Here is a 14,966-nt window from a genome sequence, read left to right as displayed (position 1 = left end):
CTTTTGATTTCCTCGACCTCGTGGCGCAGAGCTTGTGAGAGGGCTTAGATTTATGGTGATTTGATAAAAACTTTGAAAGCGGTATTTTCAAACGAGTCTTTAAGCAGTTGACTTTGGCTTTTGCAAAAATACCATTTTGGATATTGATTTTTTTTTATTGTTTTGATTTTGATTTTTTTTTTACGGTCCATTCTTGGAACACGGACTGTTTAAACTTTATTGGTCCGTGCATAAAGCACGAACTCTGTTTTAAAATCTATCGGTCCGTGCATCATGTACGGACCAGAACCGTTTTAAATTCAAATAATGCGCCAAAGTCATTTCACTTGGTTGTTTCGTTTCATTTTCTCCTTTGGTTCTTCATCTTCCTTTCTTTTTGCTTTCTTATGTTCTTGAGTGGTCGGGGAGGCTCTTGTATGGATGTTTGCGCTTGGAGATTTAGATTTCGAGCATTTCTTTAGATTTCTTTCTTGGATCGAGGTTGGTCCTTCTTCCTTTCCTTTTAATTTAATTTTTTTTTAATTTGCAAAAACCTCTATCGCATAACCACCCGTTTCGAACAATTTATGACAAACACACGAACTTTGTATGCATGCTTGTTAGGATAGGTCCTTCTTTATGCTTTGGTTGTTTTGAAGTTTTTATTGCATGAGAGCTTGTTGTATGCTTTTGCCTTCTCTTAGAATTTTTCATCACATGTGTTTTTGAATCATGAAATTTTTGTTTTATGCCTAATGTAATTCACCTGTATTGCTTTGCCTGCTCATACTTTTGCGTGAAAACCCTTGTAGTATGCTCATTTTGCCTTGCATGCTCTTTTGAACATCTTTATTGCATGTGCTTTTGAATATGAAGTGTTCGTGGCATGACTATTATGCTTTATTTATTTTGCCTTGCATGCTTTCGTCATTTATCATGTTTAACATTCGAACATGCTCTCCTAAAAACCATAGGATTTGCTTTGGACGTTGGGACGGGTCCCTTAGGTGTAAGTGTAGTTAGATGGCAGTAGACTTTGAAAAATGATTGGGGAAATGGTTAAGACGTTGAGTGGAATGATTCGAGTGATTTTTAGGGGAAGTTGGGCATTTTTGATGGGTCGGGATTGGCTTTTGCGGGGTTTGAGGGGGTGAAGTGTAGTTTAGGACAAGTTTTTGGTTTGTCGGGTTTGTTTTGAAGGGGTCCCTTTGGTTGGGTCAAGGTTTTGGGTTATGGGGTTGGTTTAGTTCGAGTCGAGGTTTTGATAGTGGGTTGGATCTGGTTTTTGTGGGCTGCCTTTATCGAGTAGTTGGATTTTCTTGTAGATGGTGCGCATTCGAGGAAGCAGGGCTATTTTGATCGGTGAGTCTGGGGGTAGGTCGACTACGAGGACTCGGTATAAGCAGGAGATTGTTAGGGCACCACCTACGGAGGAGGCGACTCAGTCTTCATCGAGTGGTTGGTCTTTAGAGAGTGAAGCTGATATTGGTACTTCTCAACGTCATATTACGGTTCTACAGGTACCTGGGAGGAATAGGACAGGTGAGGCAGCCAGTAGAAGTGGTCATGGTGGCCATGGTGATGGTGGTAGTAGCAGTGGTAGTGGCATTAGTGGTGGTTGAGGACGAGGGGTCGAGGGAGCTCATACTGCTATACCTACGGAGGTTAGGGAGGATGTGGCAGATACTCCCCTTCTTATTAGGTTGAGTAGGCACATCTCGATGTACGTGCGGATGGACATGCCGACCCCTTATCCATCCAGCAGCTATAGGGGCAGTTGGAGGACCTTCATGCTGGAGTTTGCCCTATTCATAGAGGATTTGAGAGGTCAGTTTACTCGGGCCAGCTTTGGAGCTTTCTTGTTGATATTGTATTTCCGATCTGACAGGCCGATTTTTGTTGCGATGATGGAGAGGTGGTTCCCCGCCATGCATACCTTCCATATGCCAGGGACGGAGATTGGTATTAGGTCGTCCGATTTTTTCACCATTACATGGATTTCGATGGAGGGAGAGGCTATTTTTTCTTTACATGCTGCCGTTAGACAAGATTGTTGAGCTGATCGGGGCTCCATTCATCCCAACTGCCGAGGTCGGCAAGTTGCATAGGCTTGGTATGAGGTTTTTGTGGTCGACCCTAGGCCAGCGGGGTCGTACCGTGAGGTGAAGAGATGCTTATTTTGCTACAGTCTTTCGCCTTAGTTTCTTACTTTTGTTGGTAAGCTATTTTTTCTTGGAGGACGACTCCACAGTGATGACCTGGTTTCTCCCCTTCCTCCGAGACATTCACTGTGTTGCTACCTATGACTGGGGGAGTTTGATTTACGACACAATCTTTGGTGGTCTGGATCGTATTTTGGAAGGTATTACTTCCCCATGAGGTAGCGGTATAACCTTTTTTAAATGTTTTTGAATAATTACAAAAACAGGTATAAATATCATTTTTTAAATGTTTTTTGAATAATTACAAAATAAGGTATATATACCCTTTTTGAAAACTACTTGTAAACCCTATGTTTAAAATAATTACTAGCTTACTGAAATTACTTATATACCCTTTATTTAAATTCCTTTCTCGGAAGGATAATCTATTTAGATGAAATTACCTTTATACCCATATGTTTAATCTTTAACAAATATCATTAAGTTGTTAAATAATTAAAAAATTCATCAAATTTGGCACATCTTACCAATAAAAATATTTTAAATCTAGGGCACATACATAATTTCAGTACTTGTCCATATGTGGCATGCCTATTTCCATAAAAGAGGAAAAAAGAAAAAACAGAACTACAAATATAGACATATACCCCTATTTTGTTATTTCTTTTAAAAACATGATGGACTCACGAAATTTTATAAAGTTCATAGCTGTTTTCGTAAAAATTGTAATTTTTTCTTTTATTTAGTTTTATTTAAGGTTGGAGAAATGTTTATTTTAGCTGAAGCTTAATTTTTAAACAGAAAATGGGAAATTCAGGGGAAGCTTAACTGGAATAAGCATAGGTGCTGTTACTCAGACTCAAAAGATATGGAGGAGCTTCCAAGCACTCGGAGATATCGCCTTCGCCTACTCTTACTCCATCATCTTAATCGAAATTCAGGTATAATTCTAACTAAACCTCATCAACATAATATCATCCACAATTTATTGTGATAGATATCTTGAATCTAAGTGTTGATTGATCATCAGGTATGTATTGTACATCAGAAGTGTACCACACACTTGTGAATTACAGCCAAAACTTCAAGTAGAAACCAGGGTCAATTTTGGTATTATAAAATTGGATATGAAGAAAATATTACAAAAAAGGATGTGTACCTGTTTTCGTATAAAAATAATTTTTATTTATTTATTTATGAAAAGGGAATAATTCACAAATTTTTTTTTTTTTTTGACTTGAAACTAAACCGGATAATTGTGAACTTGCGCCTAAAAACTACTAAACCAACCTTGAAAAGAAAAAGTAAGAATGGTTGAACTCCTTTGATGTTCTTATTAGATATATATTTTTGAACTATCCTACAAATAGGAAAATAGGGTTTGAGGACTTTAGAGCATGGTTTTAAAACTAGTCCAAGACCGAGACGTATCGCCCAAGCTAACTCGGTATCGGAGCTGAACGAGACCAACTCACTAAGTCATTTTTTTGACTGAGACTTAGGACTCACGTTCAATTTTTGGATTTTTTAAACGAGACATCTCAAACGTATCAGAAAACTCGTCCGAGACGTCTCGGCATCGGGCCTGGATGAGACGAGACACGAAACCGAGTTTTAAAACCATGCTTTAGAGGTCTTGAAAAGGTTTAAGCTAACATCCCAAGCTGTAATATCGATCCTTTTCACATTTAATGAATCTCTCTCATCTCATTCGTGGACATAGACACTTTGAAACTGTATTAATCTTCTTGTGTTATGTGTGCACTCTTATTTTTATTGTCTTAAGGTTTGATCTAGGCTTTCATATTCACACAAATCATTGATTTGATTGATGCGGTGAAATCAGGATACAATCAAATCCCCTCCATCGGAAGCAAAGACAATGAAGAAGGCTACGCTAGTTAGCGTTGTGGTGACAACAGCTTTCTACATGCTTTGTGGCTGTATGGGCTACGCGGCATTTGGTGACGGGTCACCAGGAAACCTTCTCACAGGTTTCGGGTTCTATAACCCATTTTGGTTACTTGACATTGCTAATGCAGCCATAGTAATTCACCTTGTTGGAGCTTATCAAGTCTATTGCCAACCTTTATTTGCCTTCATTGAGAAATGGGCAGCTCAAAGATGGCCAAAGAGCGAATTCATCACAAAAGAAATTAAAATACCAATCCCCGGCTTCCGCCCGTTCAACCTCAACTTCTTCCGACTCGTTTGGCGAACAGCATTTGTAGTCGTAACCACTGTCATTTCAATGCTCCTCCCATTCTTCAACGATGTTGTCGGAATCCTTGGAGCTTTTGGATTTTGGCCTCTTACCGTCTATTTTCCCGTCGAGATGTACATAGCACAAAAGAGGATACCAAAGTGGAGTACCAGATGGCTTTGCCTCCAAACCCTAAGCCTAGCTTGTCTAATTATCTCAATTGCTGCCGCTGCTGGCTCAATTGCTGGTGTGATCCTTGATCTTAAGGTCTATCGACCCTTCAAGACTAGTTACTAATTCAGAATAGGAAATTACTTTTGATTTTAATTTCGATCCACGCTATGGCCATGGCCGTAATAACCTTCAGAGGTGGTGTTATTGTTGGTTTCTGGTTGTGTAACTTCAATTGTTGTTTAAGCTTTAAAAATGACGGGATCATGTATGTATGTATGTATGTATGTGGAATTCAAATATAAGAGTTCTCCTCAATTATCATCTATGATGACCTACCTTTGTACTCCTTTGTTAATCTTTTGATTTACGGTGTTTAACTAAAACATGTATGAAATTTGTAACAACGGCAGAGCTGGGTCTGAAAAATAAAATTACAAAAATGGGTAGATACCCATTTTCAAAATTTACTTTTTTTTTTCATGGAAATGGGTAAAACAGGGAATTTAACAATTCGTTGCTTGAGATTGAATTGGAAAATTGAGAAATTATGTCTAAAAACTAGTAAAATAACTCCTAGAACACACACACACACACACACAAAAAATAAAAAAAAATGGATAGTTGATGGAAAATTTCTAAATAATTACTAAGTTTTTCATCTATTCCCAGGATGTTACTAGTTTTGTTGTATTCCCAAAACGTTACAACAAATGGCATACTGGACCAAAATTCCCTTAAAAGTTCAAATCAAGATTTCGACTAGATTTAACATGACAGCATTACGCGGTTAGGTAAAGTATGGTAGAAGAAAACAAAATCTCATTATTTGTTTTGGAATGAAACTTTAATTTGATAAGTAAGGTAAATACTACTTCATCATTTTAAATCCACATTAAATCTTCCTTTATAAGAAAAATCTTCACTAGAATGTATAGACACCACAATTTGATCGAATAAGTCCGAGAGTTCGTTCGAATCCAATGATGAAGGTCAAATCAAGATAATTTCGATCAAATGAGTGGGATCCACTCAAACAAATCAAGATTAATCATTATAATATATATAATAAAAAAAATTGATGTTTTGCCTGGCCCTTAGTACCAAAGGGCCAAGCATAGGCATAGCCTAGCTGTTTGGCACATATAGCCAAGACATTTTTTGTTCTAACCCTCCAGTTGATAATGCACAGGTACAAATTGCTCTGGCCATTCCTTGCATGTGATCAATTCAATTAGGCAGTTGGAGAATCCATGTGTGCACGAGATTCTTTACAGTAAATGACCTCACAAACCCTCTTAAGTTCGATTTTCCCTCATCTAATACCTCTTAAATTCCATCATTACCCATGCATTAACCCTCCACATTTCTCATCACCTAGACCTTTTGGTTATCTTTATTGTCTCCTAATCTTGACCCAAGGTCTTTCTTGGTCCCTACTTGAGATGAATTACCTCTTTTAAACTTGATTTGTTGCGATTCATTAAGAATAATACAATACACCCTTTTACCATTTCATTCTTCTTCAGGAGTCAAAGAGAATCCTTGACATTCAATATAAAATGATCATAATTCTAGAGGCTATGATAATTTTACCCATCAAAGAGAAGCCTCTAAAACTTGTGTGCGAAGACACTCTTATCCCTAGGTTGTTAGAAGCCAATATAGGTAGAAAGTCTAGAATGTTCAAAATCCAAGCATCAATTTACATGCCATCTAGCATATGTTTCTTTCCAATGACTCAAAATCTAAGGTCTAAGACCACTTTACTCACTCAAAGAATTATTTAGATACTATTGATCATCTTGATTGGTTAGACCCTTAGATATGTTAAGACCATCAAGACTAAGTTGATAAGGGGTAAATGAAGTCTTTCTATAGGATTTTCTTAAGAACATTGGGAACTCTAAGTTTTAAGATCAAATTATCCCCAAAGATTTCCCAAACTCTTATAAATAGGAGACTTATCCTGGCAAAAATGAGGAGCTCAAGTATGATCCAAAATTATATCCAAATCCCTCTTTAAAGTTCTTTAGCCTTCTAATTCTCTCAAACCTCTCTCAAAATTCATAGAAAGAAAATCTCAAGAAGAAGAAGACGACTAAGGTGGGGCCAAGAAAATCCCTTCTAATCCCCCTACTCTCCTTTTCCTTCTCTTTACTTTTAATTATTTTTCCTTATTTGTAAGTTTACTTTCTAGCTCAATAATATAGTTCTTTAAATTCCTAGTGTAAAGGTTAGGGGAGAAAGAGTAATTTCTCTATGAGGTAATCCCCTTATAAGTCCTTAATAAGCTCCGTAAGAGTCTTAGATGTTCTTACTTTTATGCAATTTAAATTCCTAAATATTTGTTTTGCTTTTACTTACATTCTTCTACAATTTAATTTCCTATACTAGATGTTTTATTTCTTATTTATCTTGATGGCAATAGAGCTAGAGAGTAAACCTCTTTAGAGGTAATCTTATCTTGATAAATTCATTACACGCATACACATTTGCACACACTACATCTTATTTTTCAAAAAGGTGAAGAGTCAAAGGTGGTGATTTCAATATATCTCCACTTAACTCCCTAAAACAACACAAAAATAATCACATAGAGGACACTGTGGATACGTGATTTATTCATTTTTGAATATATCGACCACTTTGGGGGGTTTTGGAGTTGCCACCATTCATATTGGAAAAGGGTGTGAATGGTCACCCGAATTGTACTTTTTGAAAAATCATTTTTTGGCATATAATGACTCTCGTACGGATAGAGTTTATGGTCCAACTTTTGACTCTAGGTAAGAGGGTTTATATTATGGAGTAGGGAAGGTGTTAGGCTCTCTATTCCATCAACCGTTGGTGATAACCTCGGATTTGGTCTATTTTTGAAAGTAAAATAAAATAAAATAAAATGAATCGAAAAGTCCGATATGTGCCCTCAAATATGAGGGACTTTAATATGGGTTCAAACTATTGAGGACACCCTTATTGAAAAAGGGGCCCTTCGATGACTCAAACCATTTTAGTGTGTGCAAAAGTGTAGAGAAAGGGGAATGAATAGAAGAAGGAAGTTGAAGGGGGTGTTCTTTTGTCCAAACCCACCTTGTTCCTTCTTTTACCTCTCTTGACTTTCCTTGATGAATCTTCTATAACTTGCTTGAGATGAAGTTGAGAATTGAGATATGAAGGCAATAGGGTGAATTGAGAGTAGAGGATTGACAGATTGATTTCTTTTTAATCTTTTTGAGGGTTAAACCTTAGATTTTTCATTATGGGTTGTGAGTGGAGAATGTGAGCGATTTTATAGGATTTGAAAATTATTTTTAGGGGTAAAGTTGGGTGAGATTAGGAAAAATGGTAGAATATTGTGGGGTTTAAGAGGAAGATAGGGGTAAATTAGGAGGGATTTGGAGGGTATTTGTGTAAGAAGGTTAAATGGGTTGTTTTACAACCCAAATAGGTAGGATCTTTCAACCCATTTGGGTTGAGTGTTAGGTGAGGGATAATAAATGGTGAGGATGGGGTGTAAGGGAATGATAAATGGGTTGAGTGTTTGGTGAGGTGAAAGGGGAGTGGTGTTGGATTTGAGAGAATGGGGGGTGTAAGAGGGTGGTTGATGATATTTTGGGAGGGTGAGGGTGATGATGTTATACGTTAAAATAGGTGAAAATGAAGGGTTGAGATTAGTTAATGGGAGAGGATGAGTGTTTGATTTGAAAGGAGGGGTGTAGGTTTAGATTGTAGATGTGTGTTTTGTAGGGAATGATGATGATAGATTAGGAGGAGGTATGGATTAGGGGTGTGGGTAGATTAAATTTTTTTAGAGAAAGGATGATGGGTTGGTGTGGGTAGATGATGTTTAGAGAAAAGGTGATGGGATAGGTTGGAGATGAGGGAGGTGAGTTGGGATGGTGACATGTGTTCCACCTTGATGATCATGGTGATTGGTTGTGATGTTGGGTTGGGTTGAATTGGGTTTGGATAATGAGTTGGGCTTTGGTAGTGGATTGGATTAAAGAATGGTTCGGTTTTAGGTTGTAGGTTGGGCTTGGGTGTATTGATGGATAGGGATAATTTGAGTGGGCTTAGGTGATGGGTTTAGATTAGGTTGGGGAGTGTAGAAGGATAGTGGGTCCATGGGCCATGTAAGTATGCTTGGGCTATTTATTGAAAGATAGATAGGACTTTTAGAGGTATGAGCTTTGAGGGCCCAATGCGATTTTTATAATCTTTTTAGGCATTTTGCATCGAGGGCCCAGTGAAATTTGGGTGTCTACAGTTGCCCCTCTTTGTTAGAATTATGTGCAAATAACTGCAAAGAATAGACGAAACCTTGATTTGTACGAGCCTGAGGATTTTGCTCAAATAGGTTTTGAAAACACTGGTTTGATTTGATGGATTTGATGATAAGAAGTGGCTACCTAAGCATGGGGTCTGACAGGGTGCCTTTTGATTTCCTCGACCTCGTGGCGCAGAGCTTGTGAGAGGGCTTAGATTTATGGTGATTTGATAAAAACTTTGAAAGCGGTATTTTCAAACGAGTCTTTAAGCAGTTGACTTTGGCTTTTGCAAAAATACCATTTTGGATATTGATTTTTTTTTTATTGTTTTGATTTTGATTTTTTTTTACGGTCCATTCTTGGAACATGGACTGTTTAAACTTTATTGGTCCGTGCATAAAACACGAACTCTGTTTTAAAATCTATCGGTCCGTGCATGCAGCACGGACTGTGCAAAATTAACTCAGTCCGTGCATCATGTACGGACCAGAACCGTTTTAAATTCAAATAATGCGCCAAAGTCATTTCACTTGGTTGTTTCGTTTCATTTTCTCCTTTGGTTCTTCATCTTCCTTTCTTTTTGCTTTCTTATGTTCTTGAGTGGTCGGGGAGGCTCTTGTGTGGACGTTTGCGCTTGGAGATTTAGATTTCGAGCATTTCTTTAGATTTCTTTCTTGGATTGAGGTTGGTCCTTCTTCCTTTCCTTTTAATTTAATTTTTTTTTAATTTGCAAAAACCTCTATCGCATAACCACCGGTTTCGAACAATTTATGACGAACACACGAACTTTGTATGCATGCTTGTTAGGATAGGTCCTTCTTTATGCTTTGGTTGTTTTGAAGTTTTTATTGCATGAGAGCTTGTTGTATGCTTTTGCCTTCTCTTAGAATCTTTCATCACATGTGTTTTTGAATAATGAAATTTTTGTTTTATGCCTAATGTAATTCACCTGTATTGCTTTGCCTGCTCATACTTTTGCGTGAAAACCCTTGTAGTATGCTCATTTTGCCTTGCATGCTCTTTTGAACATCTTTATTGCATGTGCTTTTGAATATGAAGTGTTCGTGGCATGACTATTATGCTTTATTTATTTTGCCTTGCATGCTTTCGTCATTTATTATGTTTAACATTCGAACATGCTCTCCTAAAAACCATAGGATTTGCTTTGGACGTTGGGACGGGTCCCTTAGGTGTAAGTGTAGTTAGATGGCAGTAGACTTTGAAAAATGATTGGGGAAATGGTTAAGACGTTGAGTGGAATGATTCGAGTGATTTTTAGGGGAAGTTGGGCATTTTTGATGGGCCGGGATTGGCTTTTGCAGGGTTTGAGGGGGTGAAGTGTAGTTTAGGACAAGTTTTTGGTTTGTCGGGTTTGTTTTGAAGGGGTCCCTTTGGTTGGGTCAAGGTTTTGGGTTATGGGGTTGGTTTAGTTCGAGTCGAGGTTTTGATAGTGGGTTGGATCTGGTTTTTGTGGGCTGCCTTTATCGAGTAGTTGGATTTTCTTGTAGATGGTGCGCACTCGAGGAAGCAGGGCTATTTTGATCGGTGAGTCTGGGGGTAGGTCGATTACGAGGACTCAGTATGAGCAGGAGATTGTTAGGGCACCACCTACGGAGGAGGCGACTCAGTCTTCATTGAGTGGTTGGTCTTTAGAGAGTGAAGCTGATATTGGTGCTTCTCAACGTCATACTATGGTTCGACAGGTACTTGGGAGGAATAGGACAGGTGAGGCAGCCAGTAGAGGTGGTCATGGTGGCCAAATGGTGGTAGTAGCAGTGGTAGTGGCATTAGTGGTGGTTGAGGACGAGGGGTCGAGGGAGCTCATACTGCTATACCTACGGAGGCTAGGGAGGATGTGGCGGATACTCCCCTTCTTATTGGATTGAGTAGGCACATCTCGATGTACGTGCGGATGGACATGCCGACCCCTTATCCATCTAGCAGCTATAGGGGCAGTTGGAGGACCTTCATGCTGGTGTTTGCCCTATTCATAGAGGATTTGAGAAGTCAGTTTACTCGGGCCAGCTTTGGAGCTTTCTTGTTGATATTGTATTTCCGATCTGACAGGCCGATTTTTGTTGCGATGATGGAGAGGTGGTTCCCCGCCATGCATACCTTCCATATGCCAGGGACGGAGATTGGTATTAGGTCGTCCGATTTTGTCACCATTACATGGATTTCGATGGAGGGAGAGGCTATTTTTTCTTTACATGCTGCCGTTAGACAAGATTGTTGAGCTGATCGGGGCTCCATTCATCCCAACTGCCGAGGTCGGCAAGTTGCACAGGCTTGGTATGAGGTTTTTGTGGTCGACCCTAGGCCAGCAGGGTCGTACCGTGAGGTGAAGAGATGCTTATTTTGCTACAGTCTTTCGCCTTAGTTTCTTACTTTTGCTGGTAAGCTATTTTTTCTTGGAGGATGACTCCACGGTGATGACCTGGTTTTTCCCCTTCCTCCGAGACATTCACCATGTTGCTACCTATGACTGGGGGAGTTTGATTTACGGCACAATCTTTGGTGGTCTGGATCGTATTTTGGAAGGTATTACTTCCCCATGAGGTAGCGGTATTTCAACTAGGTTCTTCTGGCCCTTTATTGAGGTACTTTTCCTCTCAAGTCTTGAATTTTTGGCATTTCGTCTCTGTTGATCGATTGGTCTAATTTTGTTGCTTTCTTTTCCTTTCAAATTTTTGTACATATACACTTTCCTTACTATCTCCCCGAGATGCGCCATCCAGATGAGGGCTATCCTCTTGGTGCTTTCTGGGCGACATGAGACGGACGCGTTATCAAGAGCAATGCCCGTAGCTCTTAGGCCCACTTCGATAGGTGTAGACTTCATGAGGTGAGAAACTTTATTTTGCTTTGTAGATTTAGAGTTTTTTTCTAGTGCTCGAGATCTCATTGTTTTCTATTGTGCAGATATTCTCATTCACCTTCCTAGATCTTCCTCATTCGGTCCAAGAACGCCAAGAGGTGTGGGCAGCCTTCGATCGAGACATGCGACAGAAGATCTATCCATGTTTCATCGGCCGTCTCTTCTATGTATATTACTTCAGGGAGTGACTATTTTTTCAGCATGATCGATCTCTCAATATCCCAGCAGCTTCGGTGATGCCGTCTTCTACAGATCTATCGGCTGAGGAGTACTTGACCTAGGTCGGTGGGGTACCAGCACGAGGGCTTCTAGTGGAGGGTGATTATATCATCTAGTTTAGGGCCGCCTCCATTGGTTGTTTGATACCTGCTATGCCCATGCGTGCCGGGATTACTGAGATCAGTGGAGTCTTTATCCAGGAGCATGATGATACTGTAAGTCCTGACTTTTCTCTTTCTCTTGCCTTTTTGAGTCTCTGTATCTATTCATGTCTAATACATTTTTTTTCCTTTCTTTCTCAGATTGATGATCTACGTCGCCTCCGAGAGGGATACAGTGTGATCAAGGCTCAGGCGGCCCATTGTGCTGAGATGGAGGCTAGGTGGAGAGCGGCTCAGGCGGAGGTGGCAACTCAGGCAGAGCGCATCCATGAACTTGAGATGATGCTGGCCATGAGAGAGTCATGTTCACAGGTTGAGACGGTATGTTCTTCTCTTCCCTTAACTCTTTCAATTTAGTATTCTTATCATAGTTAGTTGATTTTCTGTTGCTTTGCTTTCTTGTGGTGTTTCAAGACAATCGTTGATGTCATGATGGGGCCAGCACATCTGCTCATCCACCCCCTCCTACTCAGGTATATTTAATTTCAGTCATTTCTTTTCATTAGCCTGCTTGCATATTTGCTTGTCATTTGATTGCCTATGTTTGTCTTTTTAGGCTTCGGATGGTGCCGGACCTTTTACCCGATCCCCAGCTTTCACAGCAGATTTTCGGAAACTTCTGATATAATCCTAGGGATGCATGATCTGCCTGCCTCTTCGGGTACTAGCTCTGTCTTCTCTAGTCTGAGGGACGTAGATCTATTTGGCGTTGACTCTAATGCTCGAGATGCTCCTGGATCATATGACGATAGATCTTAGGATGTATTTATGAACATTGAACATATGTATATATTTTTTTGTTTTTTGTGCACATTGTATAACCCATTTTGATTATATATACATAGTAGTGTTTTATTTCATTTTGGAACTGTTGGGATGAAATCTCTTGTGAAATTATAAGACCTTTAGGTCGATCGAGGCCTTAGAGGACTTGTTGTGGTCCCCATTGAGTAATCGGGATTTAAAAATTGATAACTTCAAACGATCGGGGCTCGCAGCCTCTCATGAATTAATTTAGCATAACACACCACTTTGAATGTACTGGTCCGGGCATGAAGCACAGACTACGCAAATTTTGAATGGTCTGTGCTTCATGTACGGACTGTTTTGAATTTCTTTCGGTCCGTGCATGAAGTACGAACTCAAATAGATTTATTCAGTCTGTACTCTATGTACGGACCAGAACCTTTTCTTTTCCTTTTTACTCGTCGGAACTTCATTTTGCTATTCTCTTTCACGATTTTAGAAATTTCACACACTTTAGGGCATCAATAGAGCCCACTCATGCTTTTGAGGATTCAACCAATTTCGATCTTACGATCGAAAGCTCATCTCCCGCTCTTGAAGGTAGTCTCATCTTCCCAAATCTTAAAAGGTACGCCATGGTAGACCCATTTTTACATCAATGGCTTAGCTCTATCACTCATGAAGAGAGGGTTAGGTGGGATTCCAACAAACTTGGGTTCACTATCTTTTTATTGAAGGTCACTATCATGTGGGACTTGATAGAAGCTCTTATGGGATTTTGGATCCCGGAGCTCAATTTATTTCATTTTGGAAACAAAGAAATGACTCATACAATTGAAGAGTTTGAACGCATTCTTGGCCTTTGCCAATCCCCTCGAGTGGTCGTGAAAATTATAGAAAAGAAGCGTCAGGATTCTTTGGGGTCCTAAAGCAACAAGTAGAGCGGATTGATGGGAATTCAAATCTTCTCAAGGTTTCTAAAGTATTTTTGCTTCGATGGCTCGAGGACGTGGATTCCCTATCTTGGTTTGACATTTTGACTTTGGTGGTAATAAATCAACTCTTGTTCCCTCAGAACGATGAGTACGTGAACCGAGCTTTGATAAGTGTATTTAATCAAGTTCGGCAAGGTTTTAGATTGGCTCCTATGCTAGGGGAAACCTATTTGTCCCTCACAGCTTGTTCGAGCGGGAGAGAGCGAGTGTATCATGGGTGTGTTCCATTGTTGTAGGTAAGGTCCTCATTCTATCTGTTTCAAGTTTGGGAACATCATGATTAGGGTTGAAGTCCTCATTTTATCCATTTTAAAATTTGAAGCATTGTGATTAGTTGACTTCCCTTTTTGTACAGCTTTGGTTCTTCGATCACTTGGCTTTGACTACGCCCATTAGTCGTCCTCTCAACGTCTATGCCAATCTAGTGATTTTAAAAAAGAAGCTCCCTATCCATTCTGGTGGCAAGTTGGGTGGTTTGAAGGTTTACAGGGTATGCCAGATAAGGAGATACGTTGGTTAGGTACCTTCCAATTTTCGACTTCACCCGTTCTTTCATTTTCCCGGAGTTGCTTTGTTATATTGATTGATTTGTCTGGGACTACTCATTACATCCCTCTTCGTGTGTTGAGGCAATTCAGTGAAGAATAGGGCATAGTGACTCATGGAGATTTCGAAAAGTTGGTCAGGTTATTTTCTCCTTCTCTTCCCTCGTGGTAGTTGCGTGATCAAATCGAGAAAAGCTTGGAAGAACGAGGTGACTCTCGACCACCCTATATTTCCTGATTATTCTTTTTTGAACTATCAACTTTGGATATAACAACAGATTGGTGAGATAGCTCGTACCACTCTTTCGGTTCAAGAGAGGTCTTCTGGTTCTCGTTCCTTCGACCATCGTGATCGATTGACGGAGATGAAGATGTCTCACAAGCGGATTGAGAAGATTTGGTTGCGTTTTGAGAATGCTTTAAAGAACCAAATAGCTAGACTTAAGTCCTTAAGGGACAATGAGTCTTTTATTTTGAGAGCAGAGATTGATGATCTACGGGAGAGGCTTGTTCAGGGTCATTGTTTTGATGCCTTCGCATCTTACCTGGTAAGTCGTAATGCTTCGGATGCTGAGGTGGTAATGATGGGGCAAGCTACCCACATTCGTGCCTTAGAAGATAGACTCGATTCTTTC

The 14,966-nt window shown here is 39.6% G+C and overlaps 1 protein-coding gene across 1 annotated transcript; it reads left to right on the top strand.

Annotated features, from left to right (window-relative positions):
* The first annotated feature begins 1,712 nt into the window (after positions 1-1,712).
* On the top strand, positions 1,713-4,846 carry LOC147409861 (amino acid permease 3-like). Its single transcript, XM_086432024.1, has 5 exons — positions 1,713-1,941; positions 2,024-2,099; positions 2,202-2,341; positions 2,937-3,082; positions 3,988-4,846. Exons 1-5 carry the CDS (start codon positions 1,713-1,715, stop codon positions 4,639-4,641), a joined length of 1,245 nt encoding a protein of 414 aa, XP_086288150.1. The 3' UTR covers positions 4,642-4,846.
* Positions 4,847-14,966: the final 10,120 nt, after the last annotated feature.

This window comes from Akebia trifoliata, chromosome 2, assembly GCF_017979445.1.
Source record: "Akebia trifoliata isolate Shusen 1 chromosome 2, ASM1797944v1, whole genome shotgun sequence".
Classification (NCBI taxonomy): domain Eukaryota; kingdom Viridiplantae; phylum Streptophyta; class Magnoliopsida; order Ranunculales; family Lardizabalaceae; genus Akebia; species Akebia trifoliata.
Note: the sequence above shows the minus strand (reverse complement) of the source record. Positions and strands in the feature narration are given on the sequence as shown.